The sequence below is a fragment of the Bos javanicus genome, chromosome 19 (assembly GCF_032452875.1).
Source record: "Bos javanicus breed banteng chromosome 19, ARS-OSU_banteng_1.0, whole genome shotgun sequence".
Classification (NCBI taxonomy): Eukaryota; Metazoa; Chordata; class Mammalia; order Artiodactyla; family Bovidae; genus Bos; species Bos javanicus.
Genome location: NC_083886.1, coordinates 57,276,271 through 57,295,110, shown reverse-complemented (window position 1 = coordinate 57,295,110; position 18,840 = coordinate 57,276,271). Strand labels below are relative to the sequence as shown.

Below are 18,840 nucleotides of genomic sequence, written 5' to 3'. Positions count from 1 at the left end.
ATTCAACAAACTTTGTTACTGTAGTGGGTTCTTACATGCTGGCTATCAAGGACTTTATAATCTAGTAACAGAGGAAAATGTACACATTATTAATATGCAATGCAGGATAAGGGCTATAAGAAATGTCTAGAGAAAGTGCCATAAAAACTTAGGGATGATAACTTAATTGGGGACAAGGGCAGGAAGGGGAGGGTAGGTAGAGGTGAAGGAAAACTTCATGGAGGTGATGGCATCAGAAGGTTCATTACCTTTGAATTCAGCCTTAAAAGATTTTTCCAGGTGAGGGAGGGGATAGGTGCAAAGGCAGGGAAGTTAAAGATCTCTTTGCAAGACACCAAGGACTCCAGAGTTAGTGGAATCAAGATAAATGAAGCTGGAAAAGTACACTGGCCCAGATGTGTAGGGCTTGAAATGCCAGGCCAAATAGTTGGTCTTTATCAGTGGCTACTGGTGGAAGCTAAAGGCTTTTAAGAAAGTAAGAATTCCACTTGGACTCTGGGAGGAATGATGGGTGCAGTGCAGCATCCACTGGACATGGGAGGCCAGATGCAAGGGGCCCTTCTATTAAAAGGTCTCAAGTGTCTGCCCCACGGCAGTGGTGATGCCGATGAAGAAGCATCAGATGAGGTAATCTGCTGCCTCCACGTCTGTTCTCCGGGGCATCCCTGCCAGCTGGAGCCCTTTGGAACCCCAGCATCTGCACGCAGCACTGCGGACATGCTGCCCCACGGAAGCAGGCTTGCCAGGACCTCTTTCTCCAAAAAGGCAGTTCTCTGGACAGCCTCCTTGGGTTTCTACTGAGGCACTGATACTAAGCAGATAGGTGCCACTCTTAGGGTCGCTACATTTAGCAAAGAAAAATACAGGATGCCTGATAGATTGAAATTTCAAATGATGGAAAAATTTTTTTTTAGTACAAGCATGTCCCATGAAGTATTTAATTTATCAAATTCCAGTGTAACTGGATGTTCTGTAGTTAATCTGCCAATCCTGACTACTTCTCACTCTTCTCTGGCCCTGGTTTCAGTTTCCTCCACCCCCATTCCCTGCCTGTTACCTCCCGAATGAGTCTTCTGTGGGCCGGGAGTCAGGTAGAGTATGTGCTGCCCGGGAGAGGTCAGTCCAGCCGTTTGAGGGCTTAGTGTCTCAGCTCAGTGCCAGGGTTTGGTCCCTGTGTGCAGCACGCAGGGCAGAGTTCTGTCTACAATCAGACGGGGAGAAACACCTTGAGTTCCAGTACCAAAGAGGGTGAGAGGGGTCCTAGGGAGCCTTGCAGGCTTCCCCGGTGTCTCAGAGTATACCTGCAGCCTGGAGACGCTGTCCCTAAGATTGGCCCCTCTCACACCTCACCTCCTCATCACTTCCCCTTTTCGAGTTCTACCCTACTCCATTCCACAAAGGCACTTGGAGCTCTTCACCTCCACATACTGTTTCTAAGAAGGCTGAGTGCCGAAGAACTGATGCTTTTGAACTGTGGTGTTGAAGAGGACTCTTGAGAGTCCCTTGGACTGCAAGGAGATCAAACCAGTCAGTGCTAAAGGAAATGAACCCTGAATGTTCACTGCAAGGATTGATGCTAATGCTGAATCTCCAATACTTGAGCCATCTGATGTGAAGAGCCAACTCATTAGAAAAGACCCTGATGTTGGGAAAGATTGAGGGCAGGAGGAGAAGGGGACGACAGGATGAGATGGTTGGATGGCATCACTGAATCAAGGGACATGAGTTTGAGCAAACTCCGGGAGGTAGTGAAGGACAGGGAAGCCGGGCATGCTGCAGTCACGGGGTCACAAAGAGTCGGACACGACCGAGCAATTGAACAACAGCTGTCTCTAAGCTGATACTATTTCCTTTGCCTAAAACACCCTTCTTACATTCTTCACCCGCAAGTACCTCTGCTTCCCTTTCCCATTTCTCTGTGCCAGCCTGGGTCAAGGATCCTTCTGGGTTCCCGAGGAACCCACAGCAAGCCGTCCTTATAGCCTTTTCTACAGTTGACTGATTGCACCTATCACTGGTGTGTCTCCTGTGGTGATGCAGGCTTCCTGGGGGTAAGGACCTGCTGCCTCAGTTCCTCAGTGCTCACTGCTGCACCTGTACCTAGTAGGTGCTCAGCAAACACATGTGGGATGAATAGGACACTATTTGAAAGCTTTACTGCCCCTTAAACACCTCTCTGTGATCTTTAGGGAGCACCCACTTCCGGCTTTCCCCCTGCCCAGTGCGGAAGCCTGGACACTTCTCCACACTTCAGGGCTGGGAGGACTTTTTTTTTTTGGCCATGTTACATGGCTTGCAGGATCTCAGTTCTCCAACCAGGCATTGAACCCAGGCCCTCGGCACCGAAAGTGTGGAGTTCCAACCACTGGACCACCAGGCAATTCCCCTTGTCTGGGGGGATTTTTCAGCACTTTAATAAGCATCAAAGAAAACCTGTCTGGAAGGTCTCGGCCCTGCCCGCACACCTTCAACGTGCCCAGGCTGGCAGGGCCCTGAACACCCTGGTATGAGCCAGACAAGGGCTGGGCCTGCTTCCCTGTGTCCCAGGCCTCCCAGTTCCAGGTGGAGCTTGTAGTCTGGACAGAGGCTCCAGGTCAGTTGGCCCCCCTGCTCCCTTCTGCCCACAACCTTTTGTACCTTCTAGAACCATCCTCACTGGCATCAAACGCTCTCTATCAAGGCATTTGTCGCCTGCGTTGTTAGGACTTGAATAAGAACTGGCCTGCCTGCCTGTCCCCCAGTGTGTGTGTGGGGTGGGGGGCGGGGATGAATCGAAGAAACACTTCACCAGGACACAAAGTGAACAAAACACAGACGGACAGTGTGGTTCTGTAAGGGGTTCAGGCCTCCGCTGGTGGTGATGGCGGGTGGGGCTTGGAGTTGTCTTGGTCATTAGATGCAGAGTAAAGGAGAGACACGCAGGTTGGGACGAAGCCAGAAGGACAGCCCCCAAGCCGGGGTGAGTCAGGATGGAAATAAAATACCTTAGTCTTGCAGGTGGTCATTCCTGAGGCGTGGCCAAGAGGGAGTGGCTTCAGATGCTTCTAACATGAGCCTCACAGACGTTTGGGTGATGCTTTAGGAAACATCTCTGGGAAGAGCTTGGCAGAGAGGACAGTGGCTACCTGGGACAGGGGTCTGGAGGGACACCTGGTGACCTGGGTTTTCAGCCCCAAAGCAGCAGCCTTCCTGGCGCTCAGCCTGGCGCCCATCCCTGCTCCTGGAATGAGCGAGGCCTCCTGGCCTGGCAGGCAGATCTAGGCAGCAGAGACCCCGCAGGACACTGCAGAGAGGGCCCTAAGCTCCTGTTTGCAGCCTTTCCCCTGCGATCAGTGGTTTGGCCTAGGAAACCTCGGGTGTACTCGGCCACTGAGGAAGCCCTCCCCTGGTCACCATGGGAGGCAGGTGACCGGGGAGGGCATCTGTGGTTCTGCCTTGCAGGCTGGCAAGGGACCTGCGTGTCAGGAAGGATCCTCACGCTAAGGTCCTGCCTTCAGCCTGGTCTTCTCTGGTGTCTCAGTGGAACTGGCCCCGCAGAGTAGGGCCCTTGGGGGACTGGGTGGCCCACGTGTTGCTGGGAAGCAAGGGCCATGACTGCGCTCCTGGCCTGCTCACCGAGGGCTCCCTCTGCAGGTACCTGAAGGAGTTCCGCACTGAGCAGTGCCCGCTCTTTGTGCAGCACAAATGCACTCAGCACCGGCCCTACACCTGCTTCCACTGGCATTTCGTGAACCAGCGTCGCCGCCGGTCCATCCGCCGTCGGGATGGCACCTTCAACTACAGCCCTGACGTCTACTGCACCAAGTACGACGAGGCCACGGGCCTCTGCCCGGAGGGCGACGAGTGAGTGCCGGCCGCCCACCCTCCGAGGAGCCCGTCTCCTGGGCCAGAGGCTGCTTTCGGGGGACTGCTGCAGCCTGGCCCACCTTCCTGTGACCTGGACCTGGGCTCGGAGCCTGCCGTCCCCCAGGGGAAGCCCCTTTTCCTTTCCCCACTTTTGGGAGGCCCTGTGCAGGCCTTTCTTCTCCTAAGCCTGAAGGCCACGCCTGAGCCAAGGTGGCTTCCTGGGCCTCCTGTCCTGGTCCCCTGCAGCTCACAGGACCCTATCCTCAGCCTGCGCAGTTCCCACCACAGCCCGTTTACACAGATCCTCTCCAGTTCCCCTTTTTGCTGACTGAATATTTTGCCAGGGCTTCCTCCAGTGGCTCAGTGGTAAAGAATCTGCCTGCAATCCAGGAGATGCAGGTTCAATCCCTGGGTCAGGAAGATCCGCTGGAGAAGGAAGTGGCTACCCACTCCAGTATTCCTGCCTGGGAAATCCCATGGACAGAGGAGCCTGGCTGCAGTCCATGGGGTTGCAAAGAGTCAGACATGATTGAGCAACTAAAAGAACAGCAAAATATTTTGCCACAGAGCTCTGTGAAGAGACAGCATGACAAACGACAAGCATAAGGAGGGGCAAACCTGGGAAGGTCTCAGGGCTCGTGTTGCAACCTTGCCTGATGTGTGCTCCCCCCGTGCAGAGGTGGCGAGGGGGCCATCCTGGGGGTTTGTGGGTGCGCTTCACTGGCCGTCTCGCACCAGCCCTCCGCATTCTCTCAGGGGTCAGAGGCTTGCTTATCCCACCCCCAGCCTAATGCAGCACCCAGAGCTCAAGGCGGTTTGCTTCTCTGAAGACCCCTGACCTGGGCAGCATGTGTTATCCCAAGAATTCCCTCTGGGAAGCTTCTTTTCAGGACGGCCTAGGGCTCCGACTGAGTAGCCTTTGAGAAGTTGACGTGGAACGCCAGGCTTTATCAGGAGCCACTTGGGGCTGCAGCCCCACTAGCAGTGGGAGGGTGGCTCTGTTCCACAGCAGGACTTGTCGCTTGCTTGCCTGCTCGACCCACATCAGCGCCTCCTCCGGGTCTGACAAGCCTTCCACGGGCAAGGAAAGGGCAGGGCCGGGAGCCCGCTGCAGCGGGGGAGGCAGAGTGACACGCAGCCCCACTGCGTTGCAGGTGCCCGTTCCTGCACAGGACCACGGGGGACACGGAGCGCCGCTACCACCTCCGCTACTACAAGACCGGGATCTGCATCCACGAGACCGACGCCAAGGGCAACTGCACGAAAAACGGCCTGCACTGTGCTTTTGCTCACGGGCCCCATGACCTCCGCTCCCCTGTCTATGACATCAGGTGGGCTGAAGGCCATGCCGGGCTGAGGGCCCTAGGCAGGACCGCAGCTGGAGTGCAGGGCTGGCACTCTGCTGCTTTCCTCCTCATGCTCCCTCCCTGCTCTGTCTCTCCTCCGCTACTATCCCTGCAGGGAGCTCCAGGCGATGGAGGCCTTGCAGAATGGCCAGACCACAGTAGAGGGCAGCATGGAAGGCCAGTCGGCTGGGGCCGCGAGCCACGCCATGATAGAAAAAATCCTCAGTGAGGAGCCGCGGTGGCAAGGTAAGGGTGGCCACACGGGTGGCCGTGCCCCTGCCACCAGCTGCCTGTCCTCTCCCCTGTCCTCCCCATAGCCTCCCTGAGCACCCACCATGGCCTTCTCCACCCCAAACCACCACTTCTCCTGGGAGGCCTGTGCCCCCTCACCCCACCTCACACCAGCCACCTACAGCCCAGTCCTGCAGGGACACCCCTGACCCTGGTCCTGTCATCCCAAAGTGTTAGGGGTTTCCTTGGTGGTTCAGACGGTAAAGAATCTGCCTACAATGCAGGAGACCCGGCTCAGGGAGATCCTGGGTCAGGGAGATCCCCTGGAGAAGGGAATGGCAACCCACCCCAGTATTGTTGCCTGGAGAATTCCATGGACAGAGGAGCCTGGCGCTCCCTAACTACCTTCAGGGGCTTTCACACATACGTTGGCTGAGCAAGTACACGAGTTGGTGTATTCTCAGCCCTCCTGAGGACTTCCTGTTTACTCTCTGACCTGTGAGCATCTTTAGTGAGGGATGGTGGTGTCCTCTTTACCTCTCTCCTGGGTCGCACACTTGGTGTTGGCCCACAAGGAGGGGGCCTTGCTCATTCCTGTCGCCAAAATCTTGGCTCCTGGACCCTTCCCAGTAGCTTCTCCTTTCCCTGCCCACCTGATCCCTGCGTCTGCCCCCCATGCAGAGACCGCTTACGTGCTGGGGAACTATAAGACGGAGCCGTGTAAGAAGCCCCCGCGGCTGTGCCGTCAGGGTTACGCCTGCCCCTACTACCACAACAGCAAGGACCGGCGGCGGAGCCCCCGGAAACACAAATACAGGTGCTTTGGCCCCAGCAGGCCAGCCGTGGGAGGAGGGTGGCAGGCGACAGATCAGGGCCGAGGCTGCTTCCACTGTGCTCCCGGGGTGGGGGCAGGGAGGCCAGCCCCAGGGGTCGCAGGACCCCACTACAGGGGAGGGGAATGGTTAGGAGAGCTGAACGATCCTTTGCCGTGAAATGAGGATCTTTTCACTAGGAACCCCTCTAGTTCTGACCCAGAAGGGTGTTTTTAGGGAGAAGCCAGGATGTGGCTGTAGCCTGGCTCTCCTTTTGCGGCACAGTGCTGTGGGGAGGGGAGGACTTGGCTGAAGGGAAGAAAACAGTGTCCTTCTGGTGATGTAGCCAGGCTGGGCAGCGAAGCAAAGCCTGGCTTCTGGCCCGAGTAAGGCGTTCACTCTACAGTGATCTTTCCTGTTTCTGAGCCTGGCTTTGCAAAGCTGGGAGACCTGAGAGGGGCCCTGAGCTGCGATCTTGTTAGCATCCCCCAGGTCCAGTCTGCATCCTTCTGACCCACCCTGTTATTGAACCAGGTCGTCTCCATGTCCAAACGTAAAGCATGGGGACGAGTGGGGAGACCCTGGCAAGTGTGAGAACGGAGATTCTTGCCAGTACTGCCACACGCGCACGGAGCAGCAGTTCCACCCCGAGGTGGGCCTTGGAGCTGGGATCCTTTGAGGGGCGGGTGTCCTGTGAACGTGGCTCCCTTAACGCCCAGAGGCACGCTGGGAAGTCATAGCCCTGACCAAGATCATGAGTGGGGAAGATCCCTCTGTGAGAGCTGGGTCAGGGCTGGTGGGGCATGTGACCCAGGAAAGAAGGTGGTCCCCGGCGTGGGGGTGGCCGTGTCTGCTTACTGTCTTGAGCAAGGAATTGGTAGGGAGAGACTTAGGGAAGTGGCCTCGAGTAGGGACGAGAAAGAGCTAACCCAGCCCTGCTGAAGGCACCCCAGCTGCCATCCCTCTCTGCCCAGGCCTGACCTGCCTCTCTTCTGCTTTGCCCTCCAGATCTATAAATCCACCAAGTGCAACGACATGCAGCAGTCGGGCAGCTGTCCTCGAGGACCCTTCTGCGCCTTCGCGCACGTAGAACGTACGCTCTTCCCGCTGCCCTGGGGCAGGGCCCACTCCCCCCGCCCCACTCCCCTTCTCCAAAGCTCAGTCTGTCAGCCAGCACTGGGCCCTGCCCACACTGGGAGTTCCATTCCCCCGCCGCCCCACCCCACCTCTCTCGAGCTGGCTCGAAACCCAGAGCTTCCAGGGTGGTGAGACAGCAGGGACTGTGCCCCTGGTGGCGCGCTCAGTCCCAGGCAGAGCCCCGGCCACTGTGCCTCTCCCGTGGCGGACACCACTGGTGGAACACGACGCTCTGCCCTGCTGAGAGCAGAGCTGTCCAAGCGTAACCTAGTGCAGCCCCCCTGAGTCATCGCAGGCTTTCAAGTAACCTCACCTAAAAAAAAGAAACAGCGTTAAATTAGTTTTTAGTATACTTTTATTTAACCCAACATAAAATAATTTAAAATATAATCAATATAAAATCAAGATGTTTTTTTCCCAAAACAAGTCTTTGAAAGCCGGTGTGTACTTGAATAGCCGCAGCACAGTCCAGTCCAGACCAGCCACGTTCTGGTCTCAGCTGCAGCCTGTGGTTCTGGCCTGCCGTACTGCTCAGCGCAGCTCCACACCGCCCTGCTCGTCTCAGACAGGCTTGAGTTGCTGCCCCTGTCCACCCCAGACCACTGCTGTTTGTTCTTAAGCCCTCCCTAGCCTTAGGCCTTGTCTCAGGGATTAGAGTGAAGAAGAAATTGCAGGCCAAGCGAGGGGGAAGCGTACACTTGGCTCAGAGGTGGGCCTGGCTAAGGCAGCACGGAGAACTGATGAATGGCCCAAGCTTTGGAGTCGTGCGGATTGGGGTTCAAATCCCAGTTCTTCTGTTTCCCAGCTCAGCCACCTTGAGAGATTTACCTAACCACTCTGAGCCTGTTTCCTTATCTGTAAAATAGAGACCAGGATATTACTCCTATCTTCTAGTCATTATGAAGATTCACGATTCATGCGAACTGCCTGGTGCATAGTAAATGCACAGTGCGGTGTGTGACGAGAGAAACAAGGAGGCGCCTTCCCTTCACACATAGGGCTGTGTGGTCTCCTTTAAAGGGACCCAGATGCGGTTCTGGAGGGCCGGAGCTGGCTCAGGGGCCTGCTGACACCCTGCCCCGTCTCTTGCAGAGCCCCCCCTCAGTGACGACCTGCAGCCTTCCTCAGCTGTGTCCAGCCCCACCCAGCCAGGCCCCGTCTTGTACATGCCGTCTGCTGCAGGAGACTCGGTGCCCGTGAGCCCCTCCAGTCCGCACGCCCCTGACCTCAGCGCTGTACGTGCCTGTCTGGGGGTGAGGGTGGGGGCACCATTCCTGCCCAGAGCCAGTATCTGCCTCTCTTGTCCTGTGCTTGGGGAGATGGCCTCTGCCCAGGGGGTTCTGCCCTTTCTGCTCCAGCTTCTGTCACAAGCTGATCGTGGCTAGGGTGGTGTCCCCAGGGCCTACGATCAGCCTGGGTAGAGCTGTAGAAGGGACAGAGAGCCTCCTGAGGTTCTGAGTTCCCGGGTGCTGGTTGCTCTCCCTGGCAAATGGAAATGGAACTGAGCTTCTTGCTGGAGACTCTCCTTCCAACAAGGGGATGGAGGGTGGCCGTGCCCCTACCTGCATCCTGCTTACCGGCCCACTCTCTTCCTTCGCTGCAGCTCCTCTGTAGAAACAGCAGCCTTGGCAGCCCATCTAACCTCTGTGGCTCCCCACCGGGCTCTATCCGGAAGCCCTCCAATCTGGAAGGCATTGTCTTTCCTGGAGAGTCTGGCCTTGCCCCTGGCAGCTATAAGAAGGCTCCTGGCTTCGAGAGGGAAGACCAGGTGGGAGCTGAGTACCTGAAAAATTTGAAATGCCAGGTAAGGGATGTAGGGGCAGCCCAGTGAGGTTAGCCACATTCTGCCTGTGGCTGGAGAAGCCCTGGAGGGTTGTCCTGGCCCAGCTACAGGGAATGTGACCCAGAATTAGAAAGTCCCTGATCCCAGCCTCTCGAACACTGAGAGAGTGGGTGAGGCCATCCCATCTTACAGATGAAGACAGGCAGGTTAGAGGCAAGCACCTCACCCAGCATCCAAGCCATCAACTGAGGGCTAGGGGTTCCCACCACGGTCTTCTGACCCTGCATCCAGTCTCTGCTCTGCCTCGTGCCACCTTGATGGAGCAGTAGGGCCTTGGGGAGCAGGACAAGAGGGGTCCAGAACCGGGCTTCTCTCTGATTGGAGTCACCAGGGAGGAGAGGAGCAGCGCCCCCGGTCCCCAGGGGAGGGACGGAGAGCGCGTGTGAGTGAGGGGGGCCACGCAACAGCGCCTCGTGTCTCCTCGCCCCTGGTCCCTGCAGCCTCCACGGGCTGATGCTTGGGAGGACTCGGGCTCCGAAGGTCTCCTGGCACCACATCCACCTCCTGCTCCCTGACTTTTCTCTCAGGCCAAGTTAAAACCCCACTCGCTAGAGCCCAGGAGTCAAGAGCAGCCTCTGCTTCAGCCCAAACAGGTATAGAGCCCTCAGCCCCCGCCTCCCCCTTCTGGCACCTGCTGCAGACAGGACAGGCCCAGAACGCCAGGAGGCTTCTTCAGGGAGCTCCGGGCACCACTTTCTCTACAGACTGAGAGCAAGATCAAGGTGGGGCCCCAAATCCAGAGGGCGTGGGGGGGGTCAGGCCCTGGAGCCCCTCACCACCTGGACTCATTAGTCAAAAAACTCATTGAACAAGCTGGGCGCTAAACTTGCTTCCCCCTTCCCTACTTCAGGGTTTTAGGGGCGAAGGGGCCTACAATCTTCAGGCCACACATCTCCTTCTCCAGCCCCCCAGGAGGGTGTTGAGGGAACAAGCCAAGAGCTGGGACGCACCCTTCCCATCTGCCCAGCCAACCCCTGCCGCCAGCTCCTGGCCACGCCTCCGTGGGTGTCCAACTCCATCTTCTCTTCACTCTCGTTGCAGGACATGCTGGGCATCCTCCCCGTGGGCAGCCCCCTCACCTCAAGCATCTCTTCCAGCATCACCTCCAGCCTAGCAGCCACTCCCCCTAGCCCCGCTGGCACCAGCAGCGTCCCTGGCATGAATGCAAATGCTCTGCCCTTCTATCCCACCAGCGACACGGTAGAGTCGGTCATAGGTAATTGGGCCACTTCTGTTGCGAGTCTAGGAGCAGGTCTGTAGTTAGGGACACTGGGTCTCTGGAGTGAGGCTGGTCACTTGAGACATCAGTCTGGGGAGATCGGAAGGTGGGCGCCACGAGTCCTTGACCTGGATGGAATGTGCATCCGTGGTGCAGGGCCGAGATGGGTTTTGAGCACGTGAGCCCTTCCGTGTGCTCTTCTGTACACGTTGGAAGAGGGGCCTCTCCCCGTGGGGGTGTGCTGTCTCAGTCAGAGACACTGGGGGTATCAGTCAGCCCCAACCAGGTGTCCTTGGGAACAGCCTGCCAGCTGTCCTCAGAGCGCCTGGTCATTAGATGCCCCTGCCCTCTCCTCAGCAGGCACGTGCGGGTGAGGCTTGGTGCCCGGTCCTCACAGGCACCGGGGTGACAGATGAGACAGGCCCTTCCTGCGCTCCCCGTCCGGCTCCGCAGAGCCCAGTGGACAGGTGCCTGGCAACTGCTAGGCACTAGCCACCAAGGGTCCGGAGACCTGCCCGCCCTCGGGGAGCTCAGGAGGAGGCCTGCCAGCAGGGACTCGTTTCCCCCCTGGGGCCAGCAAAGACGGCTTCAGAACAGAGAGCCGTTGGAGCTGGACTTGGCCAGGGCTCGGTCTGGGCGGAGGAGCAGCCCATGCACTATGGAGCCTTGAGATGAGGCAGGGGCAGGAGAAGAGGCAGTTAAGGGCAGGTGGGTCCAGACGGCGGGGCCTGGAACCTGGGGACCATGTGGCCCCTCAGTAGGCCGGCCGGCTCATACGCCGCTCACTCTGCCTCCAGAGTCCGCGCTGGATGACCTTGACCTGAACGAGTTTGGGGTGGCTGCCCTAGAGAAGACCTTCGACAACAGCACGGTGTCCCACCCAGGCAGCATCACCATGGGTACTGGGCGGTGGGGGGCAGGGGTAGGGGCGGGCTCCGAGGGTCCCGCCTGGCCTGGGGGCGGGCCAGCGGGCAGTCCACTGCTCGGCGTGGCCCCGCATGGCCCACCCAGCCCTCACTCAGCCCCGCTCCTGGCCTCTGTTGCAGGCGGCAGTCTACTGCAGAGCTCCGCGCCTGTGAACATCCCCGGCTCCTTGGGCAGCTCTGCTTCCTTCCACTCCGCGTCCCCGTCCCCTCCCGTCAGCCTATCCTCGCATTTCCTGCAGCAGCCACAGGGCCACCTGAGCCAGTCAGAGAACACGTTTTTGGGGACCTCAGCATCCCATGGATCTTTGGGTAAGAGCCAGTATGGCTCCCTAAGGCCTGGGGCGGGAGTCTGGGCTTTTGGAAAGTGCCTTTGGGCGTTCTGTCCTGGCTGGAGGCAGTACAGAGTGGAGGTGAGAGCCGGGGATCTGGGCTCAGAGGTGAGTCAGGCCCCTCATCCACAGTGCTCTGAGCTGTGTGAACCTGGACAAGTGACTTAACCTCTCTGCCTTAATTTCCTCTGTCATGTGGGTATAATGGCAGTGCCACCTCGTAAGCTGGTGCTGAGGCTTAAATGATGTGAGTGAAGTGCCAGGTGCCAGACCAGTACACAGTGAGAAACATGGCCTCAGAGTTGCCAGGGCCTCCATCTGTTCTTCGTGCCAGTGTGGTTGCTCTGCCCGTCACCCAGAGCTCACAGAGGCCAAGGGAGAGGTCAAACAGGCTCACCCCCAGCGCAGGGTGGCTTTCCTGGCTGGCAGAAGCGCCAGGGAGACACAGCTCTAACCCCAAAGGCTGTTTGCCAAACCCACCATTGGAACTGTGAGGACCGGGGCTCTGGAAGGCAGGTCAGAGCAGAGGGGCTAGAAAGGCGAGGAGGGGACCTGCGTATGTGAGCGGGGCCCGGTGAGCGTTCACTGCAGGAACAGATGCAAACCGGCGACATCCAGCCCGCTGCCTCTCGGTCACCAGCAGCCACTGCTCTGACTCCCCCTCCAGCAGCTGTTCCCAGAGATCAGAAACAACCCCCCCGCTGCGCCCCCTGGGGCCCCTGAGGGTTCTGGCTGTCCTGGTCACACTGAGCCTCTGAGGTGTGCTTTGACTTTCTGAGCCTCTGAGGTGTGCTTTGACTTTCTGACCAGGTGTGGGTTCTGCCCTGATCTCTTTGGAGACACTTAGGAATGACGTTGAGCTGTCAGCTTCGGAGGCTGAGAGCTATGTCTGTCTGACTTGCCTCATACATTCTGGAGGCATCTTGACTGTAGCCCTCCGTACTGGCCACGCATTCACTCATTCCTTCCCCGCATGGTTAACTGAGCAAGTATGTGGGTACAGTGTGGACCCAGGCGTCCCTGCTGGCGTGCTGCCGTGGCTGCTGGGGGAGGCACAGGCGCCGAGCCACGAGGGCATACTTAGAGACCCTCACTTGTGTGGAGGCAAAGGGCCGGCTCTGTGACTGAGGATGACGGGGGGACCTAACCTGGAGGAAACACCGCCCGAGCGAGTGGACAGGTGCGGTGGATTGCCTCACCTCCAGGACGGGCGGAGGGCCTTGCGTCTCCACGCGGGACGACACTGGTCACATGGCCATGCTTGTGCTGCTTGGAAGACAGACTTTCTTAAATCCGTTTGGTTCTGGAAAATCCTGGCTGGATTAGTGGGAAAGGGAGCAAGAAAGAAGTCATTAGAGTGATACATGTGGGCAGAATGAGGCCAGAGGTGGGTATAGGTCTCCCTCGGAAGACGGGCGCCTTAGGGGTCACAGAGCAGGGGCACGCAGTATGAGCAGCCCAGGTCAGCTCAGGCGCTCAGTCGTGACTCTGCAACCCCGTGGACCGCAGCATGCCAGGCCTCCCTGTCTGTCTCCAACTCCCGGAGTTCACTCAGACTCATGTCCATCGAGTCCGTGATGACATCCAAGCATCTCATCCTCTGTTGTCCCCTCTTCTTGCCCTCAATCTTTCCCAGCATCAGGGTCTTTTCAAATGAGTCAGTTCTTCGCATCTGGTGGCCAGAGTATTAGAGTTTCAGCTTCATCATCAGTCCTTCCAATGAATATTCAGGACTGATTTCCTTTAGGATGGACTAGTTGGATCTCCTTGCAGTCCAAGGGACTCTCAAGTCTTCTCCGACAACAACACAGTTCAAAAGCATCAGTTCTTCAGCGTTCAGCTTTCTTTATAGTCCAACTCTCACATCCACACATGACTACTGGAAAAACCATAGCTTTGACTGGATGGACCTTTGTTGGCAAAGTAATGTCTCTGCTTTTTAATATGCTGTCTAGGTTGGTCATAGCTTTTCTTCCAAGGAACACACATCTTTTAATTTCATGGCTGCAATCACCATCTGCAGTGATTTTGGAGCTAAGAAAATAAGTCTGTCACTGTTTCCACTGTTTCCCCATCTATTTGCCATGAAGTGATGGGACCAGATGCCATGATCTTAGTTTTCTGAATGTTGAGTTTTAAGCCAACTTTTTCACTCTCCTCTTTCACTTTCATCAAGAGGCTCTTTAGTTCTTTACTTTCTGCCATAAGGGTGGTGGTATCTACATATCTGAGGTTATTGATATTTCTTCCAGCAATCTTGATTCCAGCTTGTCCTTCATCCAGCCCAGCGATTCTCATGATGTACTATGCATAGAAGTTAAACAAGCAGGGTGACAATATATATAGCTCTGACGTACTCCTCTCCCGATTCGGAACCAGTCTGTTTAAGCAAACACCCACCAAATGGCCAGGTGAGGGCTCAGCAGGTGAGGGTGCTGGGTGAGCACATGGCTTAGCCTATCGCAGAGCGCAGGCCTTTGCAGCCAGATGTCCTGACTGTACTGGCTCTCCCGCTTATACTTCTGTGATTCCTGGCAACATGTTTTATCTCAGTTTCCTCGTTGTAAAACAAGGGGGCTGGGCCCAGGACTCCCTGAGCTCTTCTTGCTCCAGCTCTGCCAGCGTCTGAGGCTCTGACCCATGTCTTGCTTTCCTGAATCTCCTCCTGGGCCCTCACGTCACAAGAAGGCTTCCCTTCCTCTAGCCTGAAAGTAAAGTTGGGATCACAAATCACCACGCTCTCTGCCTGCTCTCCCTAGTCCCCCGAATCACCTTGGGAGGCAAGTGAGGGGAACCCTGCTTTACAGACAGGGATGCTGAGACACAGAAGTAACACGTGGGGCTTACACATCCCTGTGAAGTTCCCAGCCTGGCATTGCTGGAGCCTGGCACAGACAGCCCCCGGGAGCCCCCAGTCAGGGCTGACAGGGCCCGGGCCCAAAGCCCTTCAGAGCGCTGATGGCCCTCCCCTTCCTGGGGCAGGTCTGAATGGGATGAACAGCAGCATCTGGGAGCACTTTGCCTCTGGAAGCTTCTCCCCGGGCACTTCCCCTGCCTTCCTGTCAGGGCCGGGGGCTGCCGAGCTGGCCCGGCTTCGGCAGGAGCTGGACGAAGCCAACGGCACCATCAAGCAGTGGGAGGAGTCCTGGAAGCAGGCCAAGCAGGTACTGAGCTCCCAGGCCCACCCGCCTTCCCCAGGGCCCGGGGCATTCAGCCGGAGCCTGCCTTACGTGGAGTGGGTGCAGGGGCTGGGAGAGCCAGGGGTCCCGGAGAGCAGGGCAGAAATGCGGCTGTTTATTCTCTCCCCCTTGGAAAAACTTGCCTTGTCAGTCGGGACCATGGAGTGTTTGGTATCACAGGCCTGGAATCCCCTCTCCAAGCTGTTCATTTGGTCTGGTCTTATAGTACCGCGTGCCTCTCCCCAGAAGCCCTGACTCCTGAGCTCTGGGTCCAGGGTTCTAGGTTCTGAGATGGGCCACGGCCTGATTGCCCCTCGAGGTGCTGGCCAGCTCCGCCTGGCGCTCCCCTGCTCCGCTGGGCTTGGCCCCCTGCCCTGCCCACAGAGGGTCTCTCGCAGGTCCTGAAACTTCTCTTTTCTGCAGGCAGCATCAGCCTTCCTCCCTGCCCCCCTTCCCAGACACCTGCCCCAGCTCCCAGCAGGCCCCGCGGCCGCGGTGGCCCCCACTGGCCCCCAGAGACGCACTCTCGGGCAGGGGAGAAGGGTAGCGGGCCATCGTGACAAGGTGCTGCGTGTTGGGCCCACAGGCTTGTGATGCCTGGAAGAAGGAGGCAGAGGAGGCCGGGGAGCGGGCCAGCGCAGCGGGCGCGGAGTGTGAGCTGGCCCGGGAGCAGCGGGATGCCCTGGAGGTGCAGGTGAAGAAGCTGCAGGAGGAGCTGGAGCGGCTGCACTCGGGCCCTGACCCACAGGCCCTGCCCGCCTTCCCGGGCCTGGAGGCCCTCTCACTCTCCACCCTCCACTCTCTCCAGAAGCGGCTGCGGGCTCACCTGGAGCAAGTGGACAAGGTCAGCACCCCAGGGAGCACGGGTGAGGCTACACTGTAGCCTTGGCCAGTGCTGGGACTCAGATGGGTCCCTGCCTCTCGGGGCTGGCTACCCTCCTCCTGAGAGCCTCTGCTGCAGCTGAGCTGACCCAGGACACCCACACTGGGGAGGGGAGAGTGGAGATAGGGGGCGCCAGGGCCCACCCCCGCTCTTTGGAGGGCAGGCCTGAGCTGAGCTGCGATAGTGCGCCTGCGCCCTAGGCTTCATCCTGACCACTTCCCTTTCTGTGAGCTCTGCACGCCAGCAGACGTTCCAGAATGTTAGGTCCCTGGGGCTCTTGTCGGCATTCCTCAGTGCCCTGCTCGGTCCTGGGAGCACGACCTAGCAGGGAAGAGCTTTCTTCCCTTCACTGGACTTCCGGCAGCCAGGCGCAGTGGTACCCTCTCCAGACCCCAGAGTCGTCACAGGGGACCTAGGGTCAGTACAAGATCTAACAAGACGAGAGGCAGGAAGCCTCGGTGCGAGGAAAGGCTTGACCCAGTGGGAGCTGCAGAGCAGCCCTGGCCTTCCCGCATCCCACCGGGCCCCACTGGGCCCACTGGCAGCTGAAGGCAGAGATTGGGTGCCTCAAGGCAATGAGCCTGGCCTCTGACCCTGCCCTCTTGGGGGCTGTGAGCAGGCTCTAGAGCTCTGTGCCCAGTTTCCTCACCCGAAGGGGCTGAAGTGAGAGTTGAGGGAGCTCCTTGTCCTACTCGGGCCCAGGCCAGTGACTGCAGTGTCCCTTCCTCCGCAGGCCGTATTCCACATGCAGTCGGTGAAATGCCTTAAGTGTCAGGAGCAGAACCGAGCGGTGCTGCCGTGCCAACACGCCGTGCTGTGTGAGCTCTGTGCCGAGGGCAGTGAGTGCCCCGTCTGCCAGCCGGGCCGGGCCCATTCCCTCCAGTCGTGACCCTGTAGGCTCGGCCCTCGCCTGGCTCAGATCTTCTCACCTAGGATTTTTTAAAGTATATATATATATATGTATGTATGTATGTATGTATGTATGTACATGTATATGATTATGTATATGTATACACTTCTGTACGTATGCAGGTATGCGTGGGCGGCCAGCGTGTGAACAGTGTGTGTATATCTGTACATAGATATAGACACACACTTTAAAACAGACTTACCAAGCACTTTTTAAAAGAAAAAAACTATTTTGCAGTTCTCCCCCTGCCCGCTCCCTACCTTTCCTGCTGCAGAGACAAAGTCCCCTCTTCTCCCACCAGCCTTCTGGCAGGGAGTTTGTTTCTGTCTCTTTTTTATGTAGGAACTAACTATTTTTAACTTTTTCCTGGGGCCTGAGCAGGTCAAGGTGGGAAGCTCAAGGGGGCCGAGGGGAGGGGACAAGCCTTCAGGGCAGGCCCTGTTCACCCCGCCTCCCCAGGCCAGGGCGAGCGCCAGAGTGTGGAGGACTCAGGGGCAACCCTGGTTCCCAGCTGTGAGGCTGAGAGGGGGTCCACGCCCGCCGAGCTCTTAGGTTTACCAAATGTGTATTTAGTCTGGGCTGGCAGGCCAAAGCTGTGGGGCCAGCCCCACTCCCGACCCTGGGCCCTTGACGCTCCTCGAGGGGCAAAGCCCAGGCGTTCTACCCCTCAGGTACCTGAGGCCGGGGTCTTCCCCAGCCCTTCCCCTAGCCCTGGGCTCCTGGAGCAGCCTCCCTGGCCCTGGGGCACCTGGAGGCTGCCACTGCCCTCTCCACCCCCCTGCGGCCCTCGGCTGCCCCCCACCCCTGCACAGCCCTCCCCCTGGCAGCTAGCAGGGCAGTGGGTGGGGAGGAGCTGCGGACCGTGAGGACCAAGGCGGGGCCCGGCCCTGCCCTCCTGACCAGGCGGGGCTCCGTACGCATTCCGTGGTGCTCTCTGAGTGCAGCTGACGTCCTGCCCCAGTGGGGAGCAGGCGCCCGTGTGCATGTGTGTGCGTGCCTGTCCGATGTATGTTGTGTCTTAGCTTCCATTTTAAACATTGTTCTGTACAGAGAGATGCGGCAGGGGTGGGAGGGCAGAGTGGGCAGAGGGAGGCCACCCCACTCCCCGCACGGGGGGTCTGGGGTGGGAGTGAGAGGGCCGCCGAGGGTCTGGCCTGGCCCAGGCCCCACCTTGGGCTTAGCACGAAAGGGCTTTCAGTGAATCAAGTGAAAACTTTTTTACAAAAATGCAAAAATCAAAGCTCCAAACATATTGGAAATAAAATATGAACTTGTGATGGCAGCTTGTTTACATGGGGGTGCGGGAGAGCGGGGCCCTAAATGAGGGCCTCCCTACTATGCGCTGGACTGGCACCTAGCCTGTCTGTCCCACCCAGGCCCAAGGGCTGCTCCAGGCTCCTAGACAGTGTGTTCTCTGCCGCAGGCCTGCTGGGGCCTTTAATCCTGGACCGGGAGACCGCCCAGGCCAGAGGACTCTTCAGAGCTCTGTCGTCAGTGGCAACTGGCGTACCTGTCTTCCAAAAGACAAGGCTCGGAGGAGTTTCTCAGGAACAGACAGTGCCTGCTCATAAAAGCATCAAAAGAAGGGTGGGCCTGCCCCTCGAGGGAGCCTTTGGGCTACCTCCCTCCCCCTGCCTCAGGGGAACAGAGCTGCCCGGATCCTTGGAGATGACCTTATCTGATCACCCCTGTGCAGACTCCCGAGAGGTTAAGTGACTCAGAGGTTAAGTGACTCAACCACAGTCAAGGGAATGACAGTGAGCCCCAGGCGCTGACTCCCAGCCTGTGGGCCACTCCCCTAGGCAGCTCTGGGGTGCCATTCCACTAAGCCCTGCCGTCTAGAGCGGCGCCTCGGGCTCAGCCTACGCCGGGGGAGGCCCCCCACTCCAGGTGCTCTCACGAGAGTGCCAGGTTCCTGTGCTGGCACCGGCCACAGAGCCTGGTATGTCTGGTGGGTGGTTTCTTTGAAGCCTTCAGCCAAAATACCAGTGATCCTAGTTGCCCCAGTCCCTGCCCCGGCATCAGTACCTCCACGCCTGCCTCGCAGCTCTGTAACACAGGGGAGTGAGGGGTGGGCCGGGGTCCAGGATTGGGGCAGCTCAAGGTCTCCTGAGGGTTGAGGAGGGAGTTTGCGTGGCCTGACTGTAACCTGGGCCCCACTGCAGGCCAACACTTCATG

The 18,840-nt window shown here is 58.2% G+C and overlaps 1 protein-coding gene across 3 annotated transcripts in view; it reads left to right on the top strand.

Annotated features, from left to right (window-relative positions):
* Nucleotides 1-17,938, top strand: part of UNK (unk zinc finger) — a 32,417-nt gene extending 14,479 nt beyond the window's left edge. Inside the window, exons 2-16 of one of the 3 annotated variants that reach the window (XM_061392813.1) lie at nt 3,634-3,843; nt 5,001-5,177; nt 5,308-5,438; nt 6,105-6,240; nt 6,770-6,887; nt 7,244-7,328; nt 8,465-8,607; nt 8,976-9,176; nt 9,743-9,808; nt 10,257-10,431; nt 11,232-11,333; nt 11,481-11,669; nt 14,672-14,853; nt 15,455-15,712; nt 16,485-17,938. In XM_061392813.1, the coding sequence (XP_061248797.1) occupies nt 3,634-3,843; nt 5,001-5,177; nt 5,308-5,438; nt 6,105-6,240; nt 6,770-6,887; nt 7,244-7,328; nt 8,465-8,607; nt 8,976-9,176; nt 9,743-9,808; nt 10,257-10,431; nt 11,232-11,333; nt 11,481-11,669; nt 14,672-14,853; nt 15,455-15,712; nt 16,485-16,640 (2,329 nt within the window). In that variant the 3' untranslated portion in view covers nt 16,641-17,938. The remainder of the gene's footprint in view (nt 1-3,633; nt 3,844-5,000; nt 5,178-5,307; nt 5,439-6,104; nt 6,241-6,769; nt 6,888-7,243; nt 7,329-8,464; nt 8,608-8,975; nt 9,177-9,742; nt 9,809-10,256; nt 10,432-11,231; nt 11,334-11,480; nt 11,670-14,671; nt 14,854-15,454; nt 15,713-16,484) is intronic. The other 2 variants (XM_061392811.1, XM_061392812.1) reach the window with 2 other exon arrangements.
* The last annotated feature ends 902 nt before the right edge of the window (nt 17,939-18,840 follow it).